The sequence below is a fragment of the Mesoplodon densirostris genome, chromosome 16 (assembly GCF_025265405.1).
Source record: "Mesoplodon densirostris isolate mMesDen1 chromosome 16, mMesDen1 primary haplotype, whole genome shotgun sequence".
Lineage (NCBI taxonomy): Eukaryota > Metazoa > Chordata > Mammalia > Artiodactyla > Ziphiidae > Mesoplodon > Mesoplodon densirostris.
In genome coordinates, this window is record NC_082676.1 from 60,797,768 (window position 1) to 60,824,231 (window position 26,464).

Here is a 26,464-nt window from a genome sequence, read left to right on the forward strand (position 1 = left end):
GGTGAGAGTTGTGATGTGAGAGAAGGTATTTGTGACAAGTACTCTCTGAGCTCTTCCCACAGGGAGAGGGTGTGCCATCCTACTGCCTGGTCTAAGTGATGAGCCTGTAAGAACAGCTGAGAGGTGACCACAATCTACTGATCCACTAAGGAAGACAGAGGCACCATAGTGCAACAGATTGGCCCCTGCATGGACCTAAGAACTTCCTAGAACTTTCCAAGAATGTTTTGTTTCTAGAAACTTTCTGTTCCAATTTGAATAAACTAGCTGGTTTACAGCACCCAGGGTGATCTTAGGATAGGGTTTTCCAAAGGGTTATCCTTGGATTACTTGGGAGGCATATTAATGGGAAACTCCTGGCTGCAATTTTAGACCCAGAGAACGAGACATGAAATTCTGAGACGTATTGTCCCAGGGGCTTCTGAAACTCCATACTGTCACCTTCTTCTCCTATATTAAACACATCTTATTTTATAGAAATTCCTATAGTGGTATAAAAATAAAAATTACCCCAATCATTTCAGAATATGTGCTTTATAAATATGGAAACTGACTTCAATTTGACCAACTGAAATTCACTGCTTCCTAACAAAGAAAATACTCAATTTCTGAGGACATGTCCACATTTTAAGTCATTTGGAATCAAAGAGAAAATAGAGCAAACTGGCTGCAAATAAAGCTACAGGGTTATCTGGACATATTTAATTTTCTCTTGCTAGTTTTTCAGAGAAATCTAGAGTTTGTGAAAGAAAACTATATGTAGCCATATTAAGTGAATAATTAAGTGATGAATTTATTACCCTTTTTCTTCCCTCTGTCCTCCATCTGACATCCTGCTTATGCCCCTACCTTTTACTGGTAGTGAAGACAGGGTCTTTTTGAAGCCATTGTTTCTTTTATGCATTCTTATTAACTCCCTTAAGTAATTCCTTTTGCACACGAGGCTGGGACACACCATTCACTGAATGTGGATCCATTGATTAACTTTGATGTAACTCTCAAAGATTGTAAGTTAGGCCAACAGTCTTTCATTTTTCTCAAAGAAACAGATTTCTCAGAGGTGTCTAAGACTGTCTAGAAATCATGTTTCTCTCATCTACATTTATCTTCCTCATTTCCTTGGGCTAAGAAAACTCTATCTATGTATCTATTTATCTATCCTCTATATATCATCTATAATCTATCATCCGTCCATCCATCCATCCATCTCTATCATCACTCTCTCTTTCTTTATTATCTATCTATCTTTTGACTAATCAATCAATCTCTCAGCTCTTGACAAAGCTGACCTGATGTCTTCTTAGGGCATGCTACTTAATGCCACTTTCTAACTATCTACCAATGATCTACCAGTTTACCAAGTCTCCCCATGGAAAACTTCCATTCAATATAAACATAATAGAAACAAAATGATACTCTCCCTCCCCAGAAGATCTATGCCATCTCACATTTGCAAGGATTAATTGAGAGAGGTAATTGATAAGGTCTCCTCTACAATAAGTCAGCTGGGATCTGTGAGCAGCAAAATGAAATGAGACTGCTCAGGTAGTCATGGGAACATCAGTGCAGGTTTTCCCTTCTTCCCATCACTTGTCTTTTCTCCTAAATAAGGCCGCTCTATTCCCACTGTAGGAAAAACAAAGGCTTTTCTGAACCACACCACAGGCACGAAAATTCAACTTCTCAACTCCCTCCTCCCCTGAAGCAGATTCCTCACCAAGTCTTCCCCCCTTCAGCAAATGGCATCTCCATCCACTTGGTTCCTCAAAACAAAATTCTTGATAAATAATGCCTTGATGCTTCCCTTACCCTCATATCCCATGTACCATCCATTAGAAAATCCTGTTGGTTAGACTTTGAAAAGATGTTTCCACTCTCTGCACTTCCCTCCCTAACCAACGCCACCATCCCAGCCCAAGACATTTCTAGTTCTTAGCTGGACAAGTCCATGGCAACAAAGTCCTAACTCTCACCATCTTCTCTTCCTCTTTTCCTAGTGGCCAAACCAATTTTTAAAAGTAAATCAGACATGTCATCCTGCTACTCAGAATTCAATAGCTTCCTGCTGCACTTAGAACACAAATTCTTTTTTTAAAAAAAATATTTATTGAATTTATTTATTTTTGGCTGTGTTGGGTCTTCGTTGCTACACATGGGCTCTCTCTAGTTGCGGCGAGCGGGGGCTACTCTTCGTTGAGGTGCATGGGCTTTTCATTGTGGTGGCCTCTCCTGTTGCGGAGCATGTGCTCTAGGCATGCAGGCTTCGGTAGTTGCAGCATGTGGGCTCAGTAGTTGCAGCTCGCAGGCTTAGTTGCTCTGTGGCACATGGGATCTTCCCAGACCAGGGATTGAACCCGTGTCCCCTGCCTTGGCAGGTGGATTCTCAACCACTGTGTCACCAGGGAAGCCCTAGAACACAAATTCTTTACCTTGACCTACAAGCCCACACAATCTAACCCCGGTCCATTTGTTTTGTACCACTGTTCCCTTTTCTCCAAACTGTGGTGACACTGGCCTTTTTCATCTTTTCAAAACAACTTAAGATCCTTCTAGACCAACCTAGACCATTCTGGATTGTATCCACTGATCACTCTGCTTGGAGAACTCTGCTCATTCCTCAAAAGTTGACCTGATATTATTTAGGTCTCCAATGTCTCCCTAGGGCAGGCTGTTTAATGCCTCTTCCTTCCCTACTCCTACGGCTGTGCCCTGATTCAATTCCCAGTTTTGTTTTCTGCATGGCGGTTAACACCGCCTGGATTTATCTTTTTTCTTTTGTTGCTTGTTCTTAATTGTTTTTATAAACTTTCTCCTTCATTAAAATTAATGGTAAAGTGAGCGGGACTGACTGCTGTCCGATGTGAAGTCCCAACATCTAAAACTGTTTGGCAAATAGTCAGTGCTCCATATATTTACTTAGTTTTGCTCTAAAGGAACTGAAAGAATAAAGAGCTTTTTTTTAATGGACTCATTCCTTTTTAGCTAGGATCTCCTTCCTACCGTCAATGACCTGCTTCCCTATATACACCTAATAAAAAAGGGCCCTGTTAGGGGTGACTGTCTTCAAGGTAAAGGCAATAAGAATCCAGTCCTTGAAAATCACCTCTGCTCAGACTTAACAGGGATCTTGCAGGCTTATGTAAATGAATGCAAATCACATGCAAATGGCCTCCTAGTCCCTGTGACTCCTTCTAGTACCTGGAAGGGACCCTTGGGATCACCTTGCTGGAGACAGGAGCCTGCACTGTCAGGAAGACGGACAAAATGATCCCAGTTTTAATTTCTCAGGCAGTTTGTGTATGTCCCCAGGCCTTGCGAATTCAGAGATTTTGATCAAGGACATTAAACTGAACAATGAAGCTTACAACAAAGGGAGAACAGCTGACAAAGCCCACTGCTCCCAGCTCCCAGGGCTCCCATACAACAAGGCAATGGAGCAGAGACCAGACATGTGGAGGTCTCACTCCATATCACACAGAGGAGCTGTTTAGAGAGATCCCTCTGCGGCCTGGCCTCAAGGGGTTGCATCCAAATCAGTGTTCCCCTCCTAAAATTTAGCTTCTCAAAGGTCATCTGCCAGCCTTCTGTAGAAACACTGACCGAGGTTCCCAGTGTTAACTATGGCTGTATTAAGTGTTAAAAGACAGGTCTGAATGTGCACACAAAAAACTGCATGTGCCTTCTCTAGGGCTTTGCGGAGTTGGGTATCAAAGAAACACATTCAAGAAATCACCCTTAAATGTCCGGGGTTTCCATAATTTAAAAAGAATCATGGGGCTTCCCTGGTGGTGCAGTGGTTGAGAGTCTGCCTGCCGATGCAGGGGATGTGGGTTCATGCCCTGGTCCAGGAAGATCCCACATGCCGCGGAGCAGCTGGGCCTGCGAGCCATGGCCACTGAGCCTGCGTGTCTGGAGCCTATGCTCCGCAACGGGAGAGGCCACAGCAGTGAGAAGCCCGTGTACCGCAAAAAAAAAAAAAAAAAACCCAAAACCCAAAAAATATTCACGTACCACAATGTTCGCTGTAGCACTATTTACAATAGCCAGGACATGGCAGCAACCTAAGTGCCCATAGACTGATGAATGGATAAAGAAGATGTGGCACATATATACAATGGAATATTACTCAGCCATAAAAAGAAATGAAATTGAGTAGTGAGGTGGATGGACCTAGAGTCTGTCATACAGAGTGCAGTAAGTCAGAAAGAGAAAAACAAATACCGTATGCTAACACATATATATGGAATCTAAAAAAAAAAAAAAAAGGTTCTGATGAACCTAGGGGCAGGACAGGAATAAAGACACAGACATAGAGAATGGACTTGAGGACACAGGGAGGGGGAAGGGTAAATTGGGACGAAGTGAGAGAGTAACACAGACATATATACACTACCAAATGTAAAATAGATAGCTAGTGGGAAGCAGCCATGTAGCACACGGAGATCAGCTCAGTGCTTTGCGACCACGTAGAGGGGTGTGATAAGAAGGGTGGGAGGGAGACGCAAGAGGGAAGGGATATGGGGATATACCTATGCATATAGCTGATTCACTTTGTTATACAGCAGAAACTAACACACCATTGTAAAGCAATTATGTTCCAATAAAGATGTTAAAAAAAAAAATGTCCGGGGTTTCCAAAACTGCATACCGAGGTTTTCTAAAGACATTACCTGAGAATGCCAGGGATCTGGTATTTGAAATGGTGCAGACAGCAATGCCCAAAATGAAAAGTCAGTTGCACATTGCATCTGGTTCACTCAGTAACTTTTTTTTTTTGCAACACATATTTATTGTTAACATTTAAATTTCATCTATACAGGATCTCTGTTTCTCTTCAAACATGAGCAGAAATAGCAACTTTAGATTAAGAATCCCCCATGGACCAATTTGCTGGGGGTGATGACGGACCACCCCACTTAACCCCCCAGTTTGTCTACTCCCTATTACATGCTGGGCTTGGAGGCCAAAGGTCAGTAATCTTTTATTGTTACCCTGTGCTGTTTTTTTCTTCTAGAAGAGACATACTTTGCTTTTCCCAGTATGAAAATGAAAGAGAGTCCCAAAAGGCCACAAGTTTCTCAGACGCTCTCTGCTTGCTTATTTATTTGACCTAGCCAGCTTCTGTTAGCATCTGAATGTTTGATCTTTAAGTTAGTATGTCTATCAGGAAACTCAGCTTACTATCTACAGGACAAAAAAAAAAAAAAAAGAGAACAGGATGGCTACTTATTATTGAGATTATTGTGTAATTACATTTTTAGGGGACTTTGTACCCCTGCCACTGTTTTGAGTATTTTATCTCCCATAATAATCGCAAATACCCTATATAGTAGGTCCCATTTCTCAGGTCCCACTTGGGAAAGCTGTCATGTGGAGGGTTTCAACAGCCTGCTTGCAGTTCAATAGCCAGTGAAAGGCAGGTGTGATGACAAGTCTACCTCTCCATATAGTCTTGGGTCTTTCTGTCCCATTTTCATCCTTCCTAAGATCTCGGAGAAAATAAAAGAGCTACATCCAACACCCACGCTTCTACAACATCGAAGAAGTTCCTGAGAATCTGATTCTCAACTTGTTTTACAGAGGAAGCATTTGATCTCCAATGAGCTCAGTAAAGCTTAACTCTTCTCTGAGGGTTGGTGTCCTCAGGAAAAATCAGCAATACAGAAGTAGCCCACCCAATTCCCTCTGTGTGGAGCTTTCTGATGGGGTGGGTTTCCAGATCCCTATATGTCATTCTACAGTCTTCTCTTATTGCCAGGTTCAAATGTCCTGGGAAACGGCATCCACATCCTCCATGATTTCATTAACTTTGGTCCTCTATAGCAGAGCCTCCTAACCTCGTGTCTTATTGCGGTTAGGGTCCTGTCCCATTCATTATCAGAAACTTTGCAGTTGCTTAAAGTTTTGTTGGATGACTGACAAGACTGAAGGAGTGCATGAATGTGATGCTGGCATGGAGAGTTATATTTTTCCATGTGAAAGTGATCTCAAAATTTGATGACTCTAGTAATGCATAATTTTGCTGAAGCCTAAGTTTGATGGTTTGTGAGAATGAATGAGGTAGCTAATGAATGAATCTCACCAACCAATTTTCTCATTTCCATGTGACTTTATTTGTCCTCACTTCTCTTTTTTTCCCCAGTTTTATTGAGGTATAACTGATAACTAAATTTATCTATATTGAAGGATTGAAGGTGTACCATTTGTTGATTTGATATACATACACACTGTAAACTTTTTGCCACAATCCAGCTAACTAACATATCCATCATCTCACATAGCTACCACTTTCTTTTTTCTTTCTTTTTTTTTTCTTTTTGGTAGTGATAAGATCCTCTATTAACACAGTCATGCTTGTTAAGGATCTGAGAGAGCCCCATGTCTTTTCAGTTATGTTGGATTGCCTTTTATGGGAAATTTTACTTGTAGTGATGGTACTCATGAATTAAGGCTTGAAAAAGCTTTGAAAACTAATTTTCTTGAATACCAAAATTCTCCACCATCTCCTCTACAGAAGCCAATCATCTTTATGTAGTTAGGATCTGCCTTTTTTTTTTAAGTCAGTTCTACTGCGACTGCCCATCTACCCCTTAGGTACCATCCTCAGTCCATGGGACAGGATAAGCCCCTGAGTACCCCCTTTTGGGTACACAGATTAGAGACCCATATGATATTTCTGGAAACTAAGAATGCATGGTTCCCTGGAATGGGATGTGGGATGTTTATGCCAACATACCAAACTGGGAATTTGGGGCTGCACCTTTAATAATCTTTCTGTTTCTGTAGCTGGTTGCTTGAGTGCAGTTCTGTAAGATGACAGGGGAAAGTGATGCACTCGTAACACATGGGCATGGCCACAAGATTTTGTTATTTCATAATAAAAGAAAAAGGCTTCACTAATCACTCCATCTCCTCTAGCCTCAAATTTTACAGCTTTACCACAGGAAACCTATGTCTTCTTTATAGGACTTCATGTGGACCCAGTGCACCTAAAATGCTTAACGTAATGCCATGTACTCAGTGTTCCAGAGATGTTGGCTATTAATAAATAGGCTTTGAATTTTGTCTCCAAGGCCCACAGGTCCAGTTTTCAGCCCCTGGGTATGTCATTGATCAATAGCACTTTCTTTAAAATAAACATGCCTACATATGGCTTGAGGAATAATATTTGGCTTCCCTTGCTTTATTTTCTCACAGAAGCAGCAGATATGAACATCTATGCATATGCATGAAAGCATGCGTGGTGCAAACACACACACACACACTCACATGCACACACAATTGCTACTTCATAATTAAAGAAAGTGCCCAGTAGTCACGTTGGTGTCATTGTATACTAGCTCTGGCAAGTTGCAGAGCTATCATTTTTACCCAAGTAGAAAGTCTTCATGACATGTAACTCAGCGGTTTGCTTCATTTCATCACTGGGCATTCAAAGTCTGTTGCAAAAATTTTCTATACCATTTAAGGTTATGTCTTGGGTTGTTGGAGCTGGGAAAATGGGTCAGCAGAATAAATAATTCTTCTGGTCTTTCTCCTTAGACTACTATTATATTGAGGGTATATTTCTGTTTAATTTTGCCCCTTTTAAAAATAAGAACAAACTGGCTTAGCCTAATTGGTAGCCATTTGCACAATAAAGAAGAAAAACAAAAGCAAAGCTACCAAATGCTTGTAGCATTGTTTGTAACAGAAAAAAAAAAAAAGTCAATCAGTATGTAAGGTGGGAATAAACCCATATATTCATTTTATGGAATATTATGTAACAACTAAAAAGAATGAATGTAGTCTGTATGTATTAACATTGAAAGAACTCCATATGACTTTCAAAAGCCAATTAGAAATGATATGTACACCATGTTCATATAAAAAGCATGCACACATTACTGTGAATGTTATAAATATATACTGACTACATATATATACAAGAAAGTGCAAAATAAAGGTATAGACAATAATCTGTAATAGTGGTACCTTCTGAGGAGGTAGCTGGGAAACCAAGGTGGCAGTAGTGTCATTCAAAATATATTTTAGCCTTTTCTTCCCCCTCTTTTTCCTTCCTTCCTCCCTTCCTTCCTCTCTCTCTCCCTCTCTCTCTTTCTTTCTTTTCCTTTTTTAATGTCTGTATTTCCATGTTTCATGTGTAATTAAAATGTTAAAAATGGAAAATTCCATAAATTTTTCCTTAAGACTGTAATAAAACTGTTATTTTTTTAAAATCTATGAACCAAAAAATATCTTCCAGTCTCACAATTCAACTCAACCATTAACATTTTGGTGTAATGCCTACCTTAATTCAAATCATGCTATACATATAATTTTCTCATTTTAAATTTTTTCATTCATTATGAGGCCCTTTGTAGTCTTCATCCTACTCATTTTAATGACTATAATATTCCACTAAGCTCTAACTTTAACTTACTACATTACATTCTTTCTAATTCTGGTACAATTAAGTATGTGATTAGCATATCAACAGCCTCCCTCCCCCCATATATCTTTTTTTCTTTTTTTTTTTGTGGTATGCGGGCCTCTCACTGTTGTGGCCTCTCCCGTTGCAGAGCACAGGCTCTGGACGCGCAGGCTCAGCGGCCATGGTTCACAGGCCTAGCCGCTCTGCGGCATGCGGGATCTTCCTGGTCTGGGGCACGAACCCATGTCCCCTGCATTGGCAGGCAGACTCTCAACCACTGTGCCACCAGGGAAGCCCCCCTATATATCTTAAGAGACATTTTTTTCTGAGAAGGATTAAAGAATCAAAATGTGTGAACATTTTAAATAACTCTTCATACATATTAAATCCTTATTATGAAGCATCTTGAGATGTCTTCTTCTAGAGCAAGGGCAGAAATGCCTTGTCCTGAAGGGGTCTGCAATACACAGCAACGCCTTCACCTGCCCTCAAATGCCACTGGTGGGCAACCAGTTCTCACTATGGAACTGGTCATGAGGGACCCTCTAAGGCACTTTAAAAGCCTAATAGCTCCAGAGAAGATTCAAAGCCAGAGCCAAGTTCTGCAGTCCCACTTCTGGGGATGATTAGTGATCAGTGAGGGGATGGTGATGAAAAAAGAAACAAACAAAACTTCCATCCTCCTTCAACTAACTCTAATAACAATAAATTAAGTTACCCAAGTAATTCCCAAATAAGTACTGTATCTCACTCACATGGGAGTTATTATAGAGAGACTGAAAGAAGGACATGCACTCTTAACCTGAGAACTAAATTTTCCTTTGTCATGAAATTTATCTTATTGATTCAAGTGGTTCACTGTAGCAGGTCAGCAGCAAGGACACAGTGGCCATGCTGAGGCAAATATGGCTTGTTGAAACAGATTCCCCAGTTAAATTACTTAATAGATTCTGAGGTAGAGACAATTTCTTGTAAAAGGCCAATCTCTACTTACCATTTGTATAAGGGTTGACAGTCTTTTTATTTGTCATTACACGTGCTGTGGCATTATTTACCTATGTACATAGAAAACTCAAATAAGCACATATTCCAGGGCCAGTCCATATTCAATTAGTTGCATGCATTATGACTGTGATTACTTATTAAAAAAAAAAACACCAAAAACTAAAATGCATTTTAATTTATAAAAGGCAGTAGGTGCATAACAAAATCATACATTTTTATAATTACATTTACTTCATAACCATTTTAACTTAACAAATCATTTCAATAAAGCAATGTCATATCACTTAAAAGTTTAATAAGGAGACAGTAAAAGCAAATTAAAAGGAACTGCATAATTGAAGACTGAAAAGCATGCATGTACTCCATGGTAACACAGAAACAATAAATATTTTTTAAACATAAAATAAGGTTCATATGAAGGAACATGCAGTGGAATAGAAGAGGGGAGAGACAAGGTACAAGGGAACATAAATGTCAAAATAAGGACAAACAAGTTTTAGCCGTATGCAACACTTTACGAGGGAAGAACCATCGGGAAGCAACATCTAGCATTCAACACTTGGAACAAGAGCCTTTTACATCGCAAGAATTAACAAAATCATTCAAGCTTTAAAGTCACAGCTAACAAAAGGATAAAAGAGAGGGTGCATTGTTTAACACAATATGGAGTTAACGATCTGAGTAAGATGTGCACTGGTCATATCTCAATCCAGTCAGTGCCTCCCAGGCTAGCTTAGAACGTACACTCAGTTACAGGCGTACCAATATCCAAAAAAATAGAGCATCAAGAAAACTTAATACAACAAGTCAAAAAAATTCACGTGGTATATATATGTATAGAGATATATCAGCACTAAATACGTGAAACGGCAGATGGATTTCACCACTTACCATTCACCACCATCGCCAGCATGGGTTTGTATACAGTTACCATGGTTACTGAGAGTTTGGTGAGGGGCCTAAGGGTTATCGTCGAGGGTGGGAGGAAATGAAAGGCAAAATATGCAACATCTTACTCCAAAGACTAAAGCATTTTTAACTGGTAATTTTTTCTTTTTTTTTTAAGTTTTAACAAATACGACCCTGTGGTCATTTTGAGGGAGAGTCAGTGGTAGAAAGAGCAGATTCTGAGTATTGGAATTTTAGCATTTATTTTTTTCCATGAAGAACAGCCAGATATTGAACAGGAAATCCTGTTTGGTTATTCACTTTGTGATCAAAAGAGTATAAAGTTCAAGCTGGCTTCTTAAAAAAACAAAAAAAAAAAAAAAGAAAGAAAGGTTTCATGACAAAAACCTCTCACTTTTTTTTTTTTTTCCCAAACAATCATTCTCTCAAACGCCATTTTTCACAATTTGGCTTAATTTGCACACCACTGTGGATCCCTCATCAACCCTGTAGTGGAAAGAAAAAGAAAAGGAAAAAAAAAAAAGAAACTGCTCTGTATTTTGTTTTGTTTGGCAACACTCTCTCCACTGCTTGGAATCTACTGCACCCATTGGTTATAAGACATGAAAAATAAAATAATTAAAAAAAAAACCCTTTCAGATTAACCTTTCTTTTGTCTCACTTTTGCTATCCACCTTTCAGCAGTAATAAGAGTAACATAATAAAGGAAAAATTTTTAAAAAGTAAGGCCAGTTTTCCTTTTTATATATAAATATATATATATAAACAATGAGAAGGGAGTAGGGTCACATACAAGACACAATGATGCATCTGAAACAACAAATGAGCGTGAAGCAGACACTTATCAAAAAGATGAAAAGGAAAATATTTTGGACATGCACCTCGATTTTACGGCCCTCTACCACGGTGCCGTGTAATTTCTCCCTCGCCCTGTCCGCATCGGCACTATTTTCGAAAGTTACGAAACCAAATCCCTGCATGCAGGAGGGAGAAGGGAAAACAACATGCAGATTATTATTTTCAGTCAACGACCACTGTGGAACGTTCTCTCGCTTTAATTTCTATTTCTTGTCCTGGCTTCAGTTCTGTAACATGCAAATTAGAGAAATTATAAGAGTACTAAAATGTGCAATAAGTAAGCGACAAATGTGAACAAGATTTTCGTTTTCTGTCACCCGTTAGCTGTCACCCCTGAAGAATTCAAAGAATGATACCAGAAATACCTTTCTAAATGTCACTACAGAAGAAAAGAAATCTAACGGAAAGAAAATGAGATCAAAATAAATGTACAGTGTCTTCACAGAGAAGAAAATGAAATAACAAGGAAAAAAAAGGGAACCACTTTCTTGACATGCAAATTAAGAAGAAAAGAAAAGAAAACGTGTGCACAAAATTCAACAATGAATGCCAGAATCTTCTAACATTGCCTACAGAGTCATGCTGTGTGGTTTTAAGACCATCTCTTCTCCATGCAGTTTTAGGGTTATTCAAATTTGTCAATTCTACAGCCTTTATGTCTCAAAAAAATAAAAATTAGAAGCCTAAAAAAAAGGAAAGACCTTTTTTTATAATAAATCTTAAACTCTGATCTAATAAGCAAAATAATCCCATGAAATGAATAGAAATAAACTTCAATTGATTAATAATGCAAACAGTTCAAGTAACATTTTTGTATTAATACTTCCCCTCTGACCCTACAAATAATATACATGCTTTGGAATTTGTCAACTTTCCCGACTACTTTATTAACCCAAAAGGGAAATGTGTATTCATATGGTAAAGTCCTAAGACATTATGCTGGTATTCATTTATCAAATCAACTGGTAGAAAATAAAGAAGCTCCTTTAATAGAATGTTATTTATAATAACACTCTGGGAATTTTTATTGATCAATAACAAATATACCCTTTTCTGCACCATTGGCATATTTTGTTTAATATTTCAGCCTCAAAAAACAACCCCCCAAACATCGCATTGTCAAAAATCCATCCTTTTTCTTCACTGAAACTGTTCCTAAGAAGAGTACAGAAAATATGACACATTATTTTTAAAACCCCTAAAAATATTTGTACATCTTGTTCAGAAATATACACCAACCGTTTGAAACAATTCCAGTGCAAATATGCCCAGCTCGTTCTGGTCTTCACAGTGTAAACTGGGTGAAATAATGCAATGTGCCAGGACTCCTCTTTGTGTTCGGTAATCTTTACATAAAGGAAACATGCTAGCTTTAAGCTCAGCTGGGGCAGTAGGACAGTCTGTCCTACTAATAAAATAGACCGTCATTACAAATCACAGCTAGTCATTAGCTGTTAACTCTCAGGTCCTCATTAGATTGCTAAAGGGATGTCCGAAACTCAGGGTATTTAGAGAGCTGTTACCCAGTGCTTTAACTAAGAGAGAACTTTCCAATATTAAGATGGGCTCATGCATAGAGGAAACTAGCTGTGGATGTCTTCAAGTTAGATTAGATAATTATCTGATAGAGAAAAATTTAATTATTCACTTGGGGGATTAGGCTGAATTACCCTTCATATTTCCCACAGTGAGGGTCCATGATTAGGGTAGGTCTGAACTGTTTGATTAACCTAATAAAGTTACATGCTCAGAAGGACGCTACTTAGTTCTGTTCATCACTGGTAGGATGCCCACATTTGGTACTCAAACATACGTGCCGATTAGTTTTCAAATAATAGCTCTTCAATAGGCAAAAGACAGAATTTGGGAGAGGGGGTTGCTCTGTTTGATGGCTCTTAGTCAGTGGGTCCCACACTTAGTTGTACATCAGAAGGAACTGGAGAGCATATTAAACATTCAGATTCCTGAGCCCTGACCCATATCTATCACATCAGAATCTCAGAGTGGAGCCCAGAAATCTGCCGAAAAAGTTACCAATGTGGCCCAGCAATTGGGTTTCCATGGCCTCTCATACCACTAAGCACCATCTAAAGGATTCATTTCCTTGAATGAAGTAGAATATTACATTGCCAGTTTCTATAGGGCAATTTAGGGAGTGGAGTGAGTTTTTTTTTTTTTTTTTTTTTTTCTTTTTGCGGTATGCGGGCCTCTCACTGTTGTGGCCTCTCCCGTTGCGGAGCACAGGCTCCGGATGCGCAGGCCCAGCGGCCATGGCTCACGGGCCCAGCCGCTCCGCGGCATATGGGATCCTCCCAGACCGGGGCACGAACCCGTATCCCCTGCATCGGCAGGCGGACTCTCAACCACTGCGCCACCAGGGAGGCCCCTGGAGTGAGTTTTTGAGATGAATATCTATCTGACTTGGTGATTCGTATCTTAAACCTAGGGGTCAGCCAAAATCACATAGGAATGTTCTCTTACTGACCTCTAAGCCCAGTGCTCTAGCATCCATAGCCATGCTATACATTTAATAAGTAATTAGGGAAACTAGGACTCCAGCTCTATCTGGGGCAATTCTTTCACTTGGCAAGGAAAGGAAATCCACAGTCTGATGTGATTTATCGATGGAGGGCTTGGTGGCATCTTTGTTGTCGACAGGCACTAACAGTCGGTGTCACCACAGTGCTGGAAGGAACAGAGGCAGGAGAAACTCGAACATGCCCCCCACCTGCCTAACGTGATCCCAGTGAATCGAGTTATTGTGATTCTGGTCTGAACCCAGAGCAAACCATACTGGCCTAAAATCTGCATCATGTTCATCAGGGAGAGGTGAAAGTGCAGATAAAAATTTATTCTGAACCCCAAGTTCATAAACTAAAAAGGAATTCTACTCTATTTTCACTTTCTTTTGAAGTAAAAAATCATGTTGATTCTCTTTATTATTATTTTTACTCTCATTATTTTCTGCTAAACTTTTTTTTTTTTTTTTGAGTGGCTCATTTCAACCTGCTGAGATGCCTAGTTGAGATCTGGCAAAGCTGGGTTCATGAAGACCTTGCTCCAGACTCAGTCCCCCAAATACTAAAGGGATTCTCCTACAGGTCCCATTGGACAATCCTACCTCCCACCCAGGTAAGAAGTGCTACGATGTCCCTGGGTCAGAAGATGGCCAGATTCTCATCTGGGGAGCTACACCATAACCAGAGACCACGAGCTGGCCATTTTTAGGCACCCTCTCCATCAAGCACAGGTGCTGTTTCTTTTGACCTGCCTCGTGGTCAGAATTCTATGTTAAGAAAAATGTAACTTGCAGAATATTCTTAAAATATTTTGAATATTTTTATCTCAGTCTTAAAAAGGGGATCAAAAGAGGCACCTTCTTGACTTGGCCTGGTGAGCACAGGAAGGAACCGAGTGCAATGCAATAACCCTGTAAAGATCAAGTGTTCAGGAGGGGCTGCATGGGGGGAGTCAGATGCTCCCTAAGTGCTGGAGGAGAGACACTGCTTCCAAGGGTTTACCTTAACAGAGGAGGGGGAGCTAAGAGAAGGTGCAATCCTTCAGGAGAAGAGAATCTGGGATATTTGTGCCCTCTGATGGGAAGGCATGACCCCTAGGCAGATAATGGCGACCCTAACGTGGACCAGCCGTGACTTGCTTATTTTTAAATCGTTTTTTGAAACATAAATTCTGATCTTCCCGTATCCCAGTTATTTTTCTACTTTAATCTTGTGGGATATATTTAGGCGATATATTCCCTTTTTGTAGTAATACAAATACAATATTTTATAGCTGAAATAAAGGCTCTGAAGTATCCAGGTTGGATGCGTGCGTTGACTTTTCATCTTACATGAAAATCTGATTCTACTAGTTTCTGGTGCAGAGAACTCCTAACACCTAGAAGAGGAGAGCTGTTGATAAGGGTCTGAAGGCTCATTTTCCTGTGAGACTAAGGGCTTTACGACCCGCTTGTTCCCAATCGCCTTTTCACACGCAGACCCTTCTCCCTGGAAGACCATCTTCCCTCCTTCCTTTCCCTGTGAAACCTTGACTCATCTTTTTCTCGCAGCTTAAATGCCACTTCTCCCAGAAGGCCTCCCAGCTTCCAACGAGATTGGTCTGCCTGCTTGGAATCTCAGCAACCCCTTCTTCTCTAGAGAACACAGCAAACTCTACCGCATTTGTTTGTCTTAAGGATCCGTCTCTCAGGCTACTCTGGAAAGTCTGTGAGACCAGGAAGCACTTCTCTCTCACTCACGTCCAATTCACCAATGTTGTACTGGAATGCAACCAATACTATAGACATCATTGAATCAAAGAGCAGACTGCATTTCCTAGGTCTATGAAAAAGTAGCTGTCTCTGGCTGCACCCCCCAAATAAAATGTTTCAGAGGTAAACACAACATTTTTAAATCTCCTAAAAGGAAAAATGAATGATAGTATCTCTCACCCTGAAATGCTATCTCATTCCATTTTCCAAGTCTGGCAGATCTTTTCTGAAAGTGATTTCCTTGTTTACTTGCTATCCTTCTATACATGAACTTGTACATTATACATCCCCAGGATGATATAGATACTGCTTGTGTGTATATAGGTGTATATGCACAGGCGCACGCACACACACACACACACACCAAACACCCACATTGAGCCACCCTCATTGAGTGGCTGTCTTGGGATGGTCCCCAAAGAGGATGGCCAGAAGGTCAGCTCCTAGCTTGTAAGCTCTCCCCCATTTCCTGGCTGCTTCTCCAGTACCAAAGGATGAAAATCAGGTCATACCAACAGTTCAGGTTTCTCGACCATTAAAGTGGAAATGTTCCTTTAAATAAGACCTTTTCCCGTAAAGGATAACGTCAAGTACAAAAGAAAGATACCCCTGTGTGAGCTGTTTCCTTCATTCAGCAGTTCCCAACTGGACTGTCTCCATGACATTCCAGTGGTACCAGTCAGCTCCCACACCTGCAAGACCAGTTCTTTCAGAGGGAGCAAACCCACTGAGAGAGGCTATTTTTGATGGTTCTTAATAAAAAAAAAAAAAAAAAAAGGCTTCACAGCTTCACAAAATCAATCTCTCGATGCAGCAAATTTAAATGGTCTTATTCCTAAAGCCCTAGAGACAGGCTAATCACAAGAATGAGGGAAGAAGTCTTAAAAATAGCACCACCATTGTCCTTTCAAAATAGCAAATGATATTCTTCTAATGTCCTTAAACAGCTCTCGAAAAAAATTAAATAGTTTCCTCCAACTTGCAAAAGTTACAAAACAAAGTACACATGGAATATAAATTAAAAAAAAAAAAAAAACCTTTAAAGGCAGCAGTGCTAGAACTCAGGATTAGAAGAAAGTTGGTCAACATCTTCTATAACTTTGCCCAGAATACATCAGTCCTGAATGAAAGGGATCAGGCACATTTTTCTCTTAATGCACTTGACTTTGCACACATAGAAATAGTACCTGTAATGCTTTTCATACGAGAGCAGAAAGAGAGTTAGCTTATTTTTCCCCCAGCCTGGAGGTCAAACTACTGACATATTACAAGGATGACTGTAAAACATCTGAAATTACAGAATGATGAGCTCCCTAAAGTAGCAAAACCAGAGAGTATAATGAATTGATTTTTCTTTTTTTTTTTTTTTTACACTCATCTGGCATATCACAACACCATTTTGACTGTGGAAAAGAGAATACTGGCATTTTCTTTCTTCAATTCAATCAGCATTATCCTATTAGGTTAATACTAAACCTATTTAGGACGGAGAGGGTACAGACCGTCCAAGGAATAATAAAGGATTGCTTTGTGGGGAGGAAATGGTTACTATACCCAGGAGACCCAGGAGACTGGCTCTTGCTCCCTTAGGTAAAACCTGTTCTTCTTAGTAACCCTCCTGGATGTTGGCTTGTCCCAAATTGCCTGTGTACGAAAAGCTCTGGGGCTAAACCCGGGATCTCTCTGTGCTTGGTAATCAACTTCTCTCCAACCCCACTTTCACAGTCTGGGGATGTGAAGGCAGCTGAACATTCCTGGCGGACCGGAAACCAGGCAGAGTTATTGAACGTGTTTCACTTTCTAGTTCCTGATGTCAATATCCAAGTCTTTTGCAGCATCCTTCCCTGTTACCACAGTATCTGCTGCTGCTCTGCCAAATGCACTGCTTTCCTCCAGGGAGATTCTGATGGCTCTCTTGCATTTTCCGTCAATGCAGGTAGAAGGAGGATGCTTTAGCAACCTCGAAGCCCCAGGGGCCAAAGGGCTAGTTTGCATTCAAACGAAGCGTGGGCGTGTGTCAAAAACAGAAAGACACAGGGTTTATCAGTTTAACCACAGCCCTGGTAGGTTTGTTAAAACACAGATTGCTGGGCCCCAGTTTCTGAGGATCTGATTCAATAAGGTCTGGGTTGGACCCTGAGAATCTGCATTTCTAAATTCCCAGGTCGTGCTGATGCTGCCCGTTTGGATACTGCTCTTAGATGACCACTGATACAGAAGATGTTTTGGAAGAGTTGGGCTTTTTTTTTTTTTTTTTCTACTAACCTATTTCCATTTTGAAGTTGCTGGAGTTTGACCATATAACCTCTGATTTTTACTAACACTGTTAGCTCTAAGAAAATCTACTTAAAAATTGCTTTCCCAGAAAAAAAAAAAAGCTAACTAAAAGCAACGGCAAATTGCAAAATGTGGGTGGGTACACAGACTAATGGATCAAGTTTTATTCAAAAGGTTGGTGTATATGAGATTTTCTCCCCTACAACCCAGGAAAAGAACTGCACTTTATTAATACAGAATAATCACATATTTACCTGCTCATGAGACTATCAACTCACTTTTTAATATAAAGAACATAATTATCACTGAAAAACAAAAATGTAGCAACAATATTATTTTTTTAAGCATGGGTAGTTTTCCTCTGGAAAATTGATATATAGACATCTACAGATATATATAAAACAGCAATTTAAAATTACCCCCTCATACATTTTAAACTGAATCCAATGTAGTCCCCACCATTTTGGAAACGGGAGGTGGTCCCTAAAGGAATTCCCACGGAAGTGTATTTTCACAACGTACTGATTAAAACAGTGCAGTTGTTTCCCCGTATTTATAACAAGCGTTTCAACATAAGCTAAACAATTCTAAAGTGAATGAAGTTGCTTACCTTTGAGCCTCGCTCATTAAAAATAATTTCAACATCTAAGATTTTACCAAATTGCTGCAAAGAAATAGAAATATTTTATAAGCAAGAAGAGAAACACACTGAATCATATTATGCACATGGGTAATTGTGCCCCAAGTCAGAATTTGTTTTCTCTTTTAATATCAAGGATATACATTTTATGTTGTTCTTTCATTAAACGATGCACTTGAACCAAGAGAAAATACAACCGCATGTATTATTTCCAAATTATGGCATGTGCCATCATATAAGCTATCAGAATAGGGGCCCAGTACCAAGTATGTAACCAAGAGGTTAATTCTACTTTTCTTTCTTGATATGTGAGTGATTGCCTTCCCAGGCACTGAGCAGCAAAGATTAAAAACAGCTAGTATATACAAGGGCTCTTCTAGGCTACGTCACTAGCCACTGGGCAAAGAATGCTTGGGGAAGTGGGATTTTGATAGTAAAATATCCGACTAGAATGGGATGTTGAGGATTTTGGACCTTGGTTCTGCAAAAGCCAGGAGCAGCCAGGCTATAAAAGAGAAGTAAAGATAAAAGGAAGATCCACTACACAGACACCCATCACAAGCAAGAAACCAGCGTAGTTGTGGTCTATCCTCAGGCTGAAATGTACTTCTTTCAAGATGATTCTCCATGTTGTTAAACAAACAGATTTTATACAATTAGCATGAATAGGCTTTATAAAAAGTGGAAGAAACTCAACATATTCGAATCTAGAAACAAATTTTCAGATGACAAATACATTAGGTAGCCTGATAAAATACAGATGCTTAGTTAAATTTAAATGTCAGATTTTTCAGGATAAGTGTACCCCACACAATATTTGGGACATACTTATACTTAATAAAATATTTGTTATCTGAAATTCAAATTTCTGATATTGTGTTTTGTATTTTGTAACTTACTATGACTAGTAACAGACTACCCTAGTAGTCCTAGTGACAAACGCACATCAGTCTGTAATTCACACTTAAAACATGGGAACATGGACCCTGCTCCAAAAGCATTTGATAATTCAAAATCATTTTCCCTGATGCTGGAATCCTTTCTGTTTCTTACATCGCATGAAGTCGAATGGGCATTTTTTGAGTGTGGTCTGTTCTACAGGAGTACATGTGGGAGACAGTAGTGCAAATGTGTGTGACAAGGCCCAGGGGAAAATCAGATAGAAATTTTAACCTGACGCAGAATGAGAGCAAATGCCTGTTTCAGTGATTAAAAAACAAACAGAACAACAAAAAGTAAAATTTCCATCCTCTTTTTCCCTGATTTTGAGCTTTCCTATTGCTCCATTTGCTTTTGCAGCCTGAATTTTTATTGCATCTTTTATAACCCTAGGAGATTCTGTATTCTGTCTCTCTCCACTGGGTGGAAAGCCTTAAGCAGCCTCTGTGTAGCAGAGGATGGAGCCATGGGGAGGGAGGGGCAGGAGAGAAAGGGAATAATTAGATACAGAGAATTAGGGGCAGCTTGACTGACCCATGTGCACCACTCACAGAATACTGGGAGGCCCGGAGAGTAAGTGTCAAGAAGGTCTTACTGAGATTCAAAAAAAAAAAAAAAAAAAAAGAAACAAAAAAATTTGGAAGATACAGAGGCTATCCTCTGGAATGTACAAATAAATCTACATTACTCAGAAAGACAGAAAAACATATGTATGCTCCAGTCAAATATAAATAGCTCAAAATCTTGAAATGAAAGTAGTTTTGACTATGAGAAAAAAAACCCCAAAGCTGTGTCATCTTGGGCCACAGAAATGTGCCCATCCCTCAGGATATGTACTCGTCCAGGGGATTACAGACTTGAATTCTTCTTGTGGAGCAGAAGTGCTTCTCTACTTCAGAGAGAAGTAGAAGGATAGGAAGAAATCAAGAAGAGAAGCCTCAACCAGGAGAGAAGATGGAAGGTCTACATCGCTAGCATGCCGTATGGAAATACCAAGAAACACGCAGCTTACTCACCCTGTAATTTGTGGACACTAAACTACTCTTTTGGTCAAGAGAAGATTCTTCTACTGCATTTTCCGTGCCCCAGATTTGGGCAGAGAAAATCGTTGAAAATAGAAGATAATTTTCAGATTTGGGAAATGCAGGATTTGCCATTGAAAGGTGAAGTCAATTTCATAGTTAAAAAGTCCTCCAGCTTTGTGAACTCCTCAGAAGCCATAATTCTGATATAACCTCCTTAGAATATTCAGTCTAGACAGATGCTATCATGTTTATTTCAGGCCTAAGGGGCTGGAAGCACACATATTTATGGATAGAGAAGCTTGAAAAGGACTTCCTCTAAAACCACGAAGCAAATGTCATCCATGGAATATTCTCTAAGCAGTCAACACAAAAACACTTCCTTGAAAATAAGATCTGGTTGAGACAGAACCAATCAAAAAGTAATCTTCACACATATCATTCCCTAAATGGAACAATGGCCCCATATGCCCTGAAATGGTCCCCACTGTTTGCCTCTTTGGCAGTTGCCACTGGGTGGAAGATCCTCAAAGCCAGTGAAACAAGCCAGAAGAAGAATGCTGCTGATGTAAGCCCCGTTCCTAAGGCAGTTGTGTACTATATTTATAGTATCAACAGTTTAATTGGGAAGTTTGGTACTAATGATGTAAACACAGCTGGCACATTTTCAATTTAAATAGACACAACTCATTCGCAGACATAACTAGGATTTGTTTGCTCAACACCGACATTCAGCCGTGTTCAACAACATCTCAGAATCCAGGCGAGGTGTTTCAATAGCTGTGTCAAGGATAAAACCAGGAGCTTATAGGCACACACCTGGGCAAATAGGTACCACCCATTTTTAGATATTCTCAGATCAAATAATATTTCTCTGAAAACCTCTGAAAAGTGTTCAATGGATACAGTATAAAACATGAAAGTAAAGCTTAGTTCAAAGAGTGTGCATGGAGGCTAAGAAAAGGCATCATCCCAGTTTTCTTAGGGTCGGCTTCATGTTTTGGATGCAGAATAGAAGGCAACATGCCATGTCCGAAAGCATCTCTATTTTGTTATACATCAATGGTGATCGTGAAAGCTTCTTTTCTTTTCTAATGAAAGCTTCTTTTGCATGTTCTGAAAGTCATGTAATCTGTGTCTGGTGACAATAGAGAATTCAGTGGATCATATTCATGCCCCAAAGGCCTGTATTTTGATAACGAAAGCAAGGCTGTGACCTTGACAAGGGAGTGGTAAAATCTGAAGCCAGTACTCACTGAATAGCTGTTTATGAAGGCAATTCTAGATTGAAATGCCTTGTATCAGAGGTCTGGATCTATAATAACCACCTCTCTCACACCGCAAATGCTTACTATTAAATATTAGGTTAAATTGAGCTTTTATTCAAGAGCAAGGCATTGTGATTAATTTGGTGGAAATCCATACATTGCTTTCATGGGTTCATTGAAAATTCAAATGGAAAGGAAACGCATGCTCTGACATGATCAAGAAATAGGTAGCTGGGGCCAGAACCAACATCCCTTCCAGTGAAACATCCAGAACCAAGGCCCCTGATAATATAAGAGATCCCATTCACTCACACGTCAACTGGTGTTTTAAAAAGACTCTGGCTTCTGCTATGGATGTTGTGGCCATATCATTTTTTGACCAAGGAAAGTTCCATCTAAAAAAGAAAAAAAAAAAAATCCCAGGAAATCTAAGATGACCTGGATGATTTAATGCCAAACACTGGAACAAGTTTATCCGAAAGAGAAGGAAGTAAAGAATATAAAGCGAGGGGCTTCCCTGGTGGGGCAGTGGTTGAGAGTCCGCCTGCCGATGCAGGGGACACAGGTTCGTGCCCCGGTCCGGGAAGATCCCACATGCCGTGGAGCGGCTGGGCCCGTGAGCCATGGCCGCTGAGCCTGCGCATCCAGAGCCTGTGCTCCGCAACGGGAGAGGCCACAACAGTGAGAGGCCCACATACCGCAAAAAAAAAAAAAAAAAAAAAAAAAAAAGAATATAAAGCGAATTGTGAAAGAAGGGAAACGAGGATTCTGACAAAGAGACACTAAAGCCACACATTAAAAATAAAATGTTGAGGCACCTGCGGTAACCATCAGGCCTGCAGGCGTTGCAAGCTTCACGGCTGAATTATTCATGGTTACAGAAGTTGTTCTGAACACTGCCAGATTTTAGGCAGTTTGAAAAAGGAGGCTGTTTTGCCATTGGGTTTTGGTTTTGGTTTTGTTTTGAAATCCCCATGGCCATACTGAACAAAAGAAACCAAGAAGAAAAATGCAAAAATCTTTGTGAAGGTTTTTCTCTGCCACCTCACTCCTTGTAGCCCCAGCCAGAGTGAAGGGACCAGGGCAAAACATAGCAACAAAAGGAGAGATGACATCTCATGTCTCAATGACTTGGAAAACACCTGATTGGGATTAAAATGTGATTTCTTAGAGTGACTATGAACTGAAAGAGGAAATCATGTTTAATTCTCTCAGTTGGAGTGGAGGAACCAATCAGAATGTTTACAGATGCCTTTTCATGTGATTCATGCCACTAAATGTATCACATAACCACATGGGTTTGCCGCCACCCAGGTTTGGCCAGGAAGGATAGATTTTTGCAGTATTAAAATTCCATAGCTTCAGAATGGTGGTTGTAAACCAAGGAGGTCTCAGAGTTATTGCAGAGTCCAGGAATCCATAGGTCCCTGATGATTTTTATGGACAAAACCCAAGAAAAAATCTTGCAGGGCCTCCCTGGTGGCGCAGTGGTTGGGAGTCCGCCTGCCGATGCAGGGGATACGGGTTCGTGCCCCGGTCTGGGAGGATCCCATATGCCGCGGAGCGGCTGGGCCCGTGAGCCATGGCCGCTGTGCCTGCGCGTCCGGAGCCTGTGCTCCGCAACGGGAGAGGCCACAACAGTGAGAGGCCCGCATACCGCAAAAGAAAAAAAAAAAAAATCTTGCATACTTTAAAAATTGGACAGAGGCAGTTTGTGATGAACTGAATTAATTTCAGAATTACTGAATGCTGCATTTTCTGAATAGATAGATAGATCCTAAGTGTAGCTATCATCTTGTCAAATCGACATCTTGTCAGTTGCTTGAAAATTTTGACTTACAAAACGTAGCTCTGAAACTAGTAGATTTTGATCAAGGTTTGACAACTGGTAGCACGATCCATCTTTTGGCAAGACTTCGCTCTATGCCACCTGTTCTGCCCCGATAAGAATAGAGAGGCTCAGATATTCACACAAGCAGAATCTCTTCTTCGGAGTCTAGCTGTGAATATTTTGAATAGCTTAGCAGTGTAGCCCTCTGGTAACTTTCAAGATAACAAAGAAGACCAGCGAGGACAGAGCATCCTCAGGGGTGGGAGTTAGGGTGTGTTGCAATGAGTGGCACCAGAAAAGAGCACAGGATGGTCATTAAGAGGACCAAATTCAAAGCCAGCATCCCAGTGGCACTTGATGAATTAAGACACATTGAAGAGCAAGACAACTTCTGAACCTGACGTGGCAAAAGGGATCTAATTCTTCTGGCTGTGGATCATTCAAACCTGGTCTCACTGCTTTACACACACTTAACCTTGGCTTTAACTTTGAATGTTCTGCACTTTTCAAAGTCATCTTTGACCTGAAAGTGCCCGAGGGTATCTCTGCTCTGCAAGAGTTAGAGGGCTCAACTCAAGGTTATTACCAAATGAGAGAGATAAAAGAGCAGAAGTTGACCTTTTCCACTGAAATGTCAGGATTCAAGCCTGGGTATCTTAAATATGAGGACGCTTCTTTTGCTTTTGTGTCAGATGCATACTTGATAAACATCATGCATGTTAAAGAAAATGTTCATGCTAACCCCACCACTGTGGAGTGATGACACAGAGTTCGCCTTTTCACCTGGGGAAGGAGATCTAGTTGGCTCAGAGCTAGGCATTAAAGTTGAACCTCTTCTTATTCCTTTTGTAATATCTGCATCCATCCAAAAAGCTTTTAGAAGGGGAATCTCTAGGCCGCCAACCTCTACTCTAAGTCATATGTTAAAGACGTAGTTTTGTTCATTGAATCCACAGACATTTCCCACCAATGCTAGGCTGTCATAGACAAATAGAGTGACTGCATTTGCAAAAATGAATACTATCCAAGTCCTGTCATAGCTTTGTCCTTTGATGGAACACTGAGTCCAAAGGAATGGCAAACTCATCCCTTCCCAAGGAGGATGGTGCAAATATCGTCCAGGAAAAGAATCAGGGTCACAGTGTCCCATGAGCAAGCAACTCTATCATTTCTTTTCTCTGGGTTGGTGGTAGCTTCTGCCCTGCTCTGTGTTCCACCGTGGTGCCTGGGCAAGGCTGTCATTTGTGGCATATGACATCAGAATCAAAATCTCTGAATCCTCACCACGTATTCTGGGAGAACGTACATTGCAGGATGCATGTCAGACTCAGAAATCTGTAGTGGTTTGGTTTTGTTTTGTTTTGTTTTAGTGAAGCTTTATGAAGAACTAATTATTCTCAACTTCCTCTGAAATCTAGATGCTCAGTGCCTGGGAAAGAGTAAGGTCTGCAGAAATATGTCATGAGTCACTCTTCCCAAAAATTTGGCAATTGCAATAGCAAGAAAAACCAAGGTGGATCATCATGGTTATTTTAATCATGACATGAGGTCCCAGGCCACTTGATGGGGGATCATCAATGGGCTTGTTGCAACCATGTGTTATCTGGGAGCCCATTTTCCATTTGACATTCAAATTGCTAATTAGAAGAAGTACCATTGGTCCAAGTGGAAACCTGGTGAACATATGCAAAGAAATTTATACTAAAATCGTAGAGATCCTGGCCCCAAGATACCCACAGACTAGGATCTAAAATGCCTTTTTCTCCCCAGCCATGTAAACACCTCACCTTCGTATTATGAATACCAAGAACTTACATGAGGAGGGAAGGGCTCTGGGGATCCCAGAGCGGGCACTGCAGAGGAGAAAGGCAGTACTTACGCCAAACATTTGTCGGAGGTCGGGATCCCGGAACCTGAAGGGGATGTTGGAGACATGCAGCCTCTTGGGCTGGGACTTGTTTTCCGTATTTTCGGAAGGTTGTGTCTGGGGCTGACCATCCGTGGGCGCCGCATCATCTGTCTGCTAAAAGAACAAGAGGAAAGCAAAGAGGCTCTGAGTGGACCCGAATGTTCTTTCCAGTGTGCTTTTGCTTCCCCTAAATGGTAGGAAAATGCCAGAACAAAGGAATAAGGACAGGAAGAAACTGCTGAGTCATTCATTCATGCATCCAACAAATATTTATTGAACATCCACTGAGCACCCATCACAGATCCAGGATTCAGCAGCGAGCAAAACAACAAAGATCGTTACTGTCATGGATCCTAATTCACACAGGGGAAGACAGACAATAAACTCATTAAGGAAATACAGAGCTGGCAGAAGGAGATAAGTACTATGGGGATAAAGCAAGCGGAGGGGCTCGCTGGTACTGGGGTGCAGCAAATTCTAATAGATAATTAGAGAAAACCTCATCTAGAAAAGGAGAATACTCATTAAAGGTATCCCTTCATCGAGGCTGTTCAAAAATCTGAAAATACGCCTGCATAATTGTTGAGGCCATACAGATAAAAATATTAGTAAATCTCCTAAAACATTTGAAGAGGCTGTTTGGTGTTCTGAAGTCCAGGTAACCATCTGCCAGACTTAAATTTTATTTTTTATGGTTTTCATTTTTCATTTCTTGATTGTGCAGACCTGTGTTGTTCATTATGGTTGACCCCATGTGGCTCTTTAAAGTGAAATGGACTAAGATTAAGTAAAATGGGAAATGCTAGCCACATTTAGCATGCTCAGTAGCCACATGTGGCTGGTGGCTTCCATGTCGGACAATGAAGATATAGAACATCTATATCTAGCAGGTTCTGTTGGCCTAAGTTGGTGTAGACAATGTTACATTATTAGCATAACTCATTACTCTGCCTCCCACTCTACCCCATCCCCCAAGTAAAAGCCTGGACAGTATGATATTACATTGACACTCCTATACAGGCAGGAACCAGGAGAAAAGCCACTTTAACATTTGAGTTAATCATATAGGCCATTCCCATACTCTCGGTTCTAGGGTTTCAACATTTCAGAGATGCTTCATTTC

The 26,464-nt window shown here is 40.4% G+C and overlaps 1 protein-coding gene across 2 annotated transcripts in view; it reads right to left on the reverse strand.

Moving 5' to 3' along the window:
- The window catches only part of RBFOX1 (RNA binding fox-1 homolog 1), a 381,057-nt gene that overhangs the window by 104,313 nt on the left and 250,280 nt on the right, over positions 1 to 26,464 (reverse strand). For both annotated transcript variants that reach the window (XM_060079322.1, XM_060079321.1), the window contains exons 3-6: positions 25,312 to 25,455; positions 18,343 to 18,396; positions 11,209 to 11,301; positions 9,408 to 9,468 (exon numbers count right to left, since the gene is read on the reverse strand). In XM_060079322.1, coding sequence (XP_059935305.1) covers positions 9,408 to 9,468; positions 11,209 to 11,301; positions 18,343 to 18,396; positions 25,312 to 25,455 — 352 coding nt within the window. The remainder of the gene's footprint in view (positions 1 to 9,407; positions 9,469 to 11,208; positions 11,302 to 18,342; positions 18,397 to 25,311; positions 25,456 to 26,464) is intronic.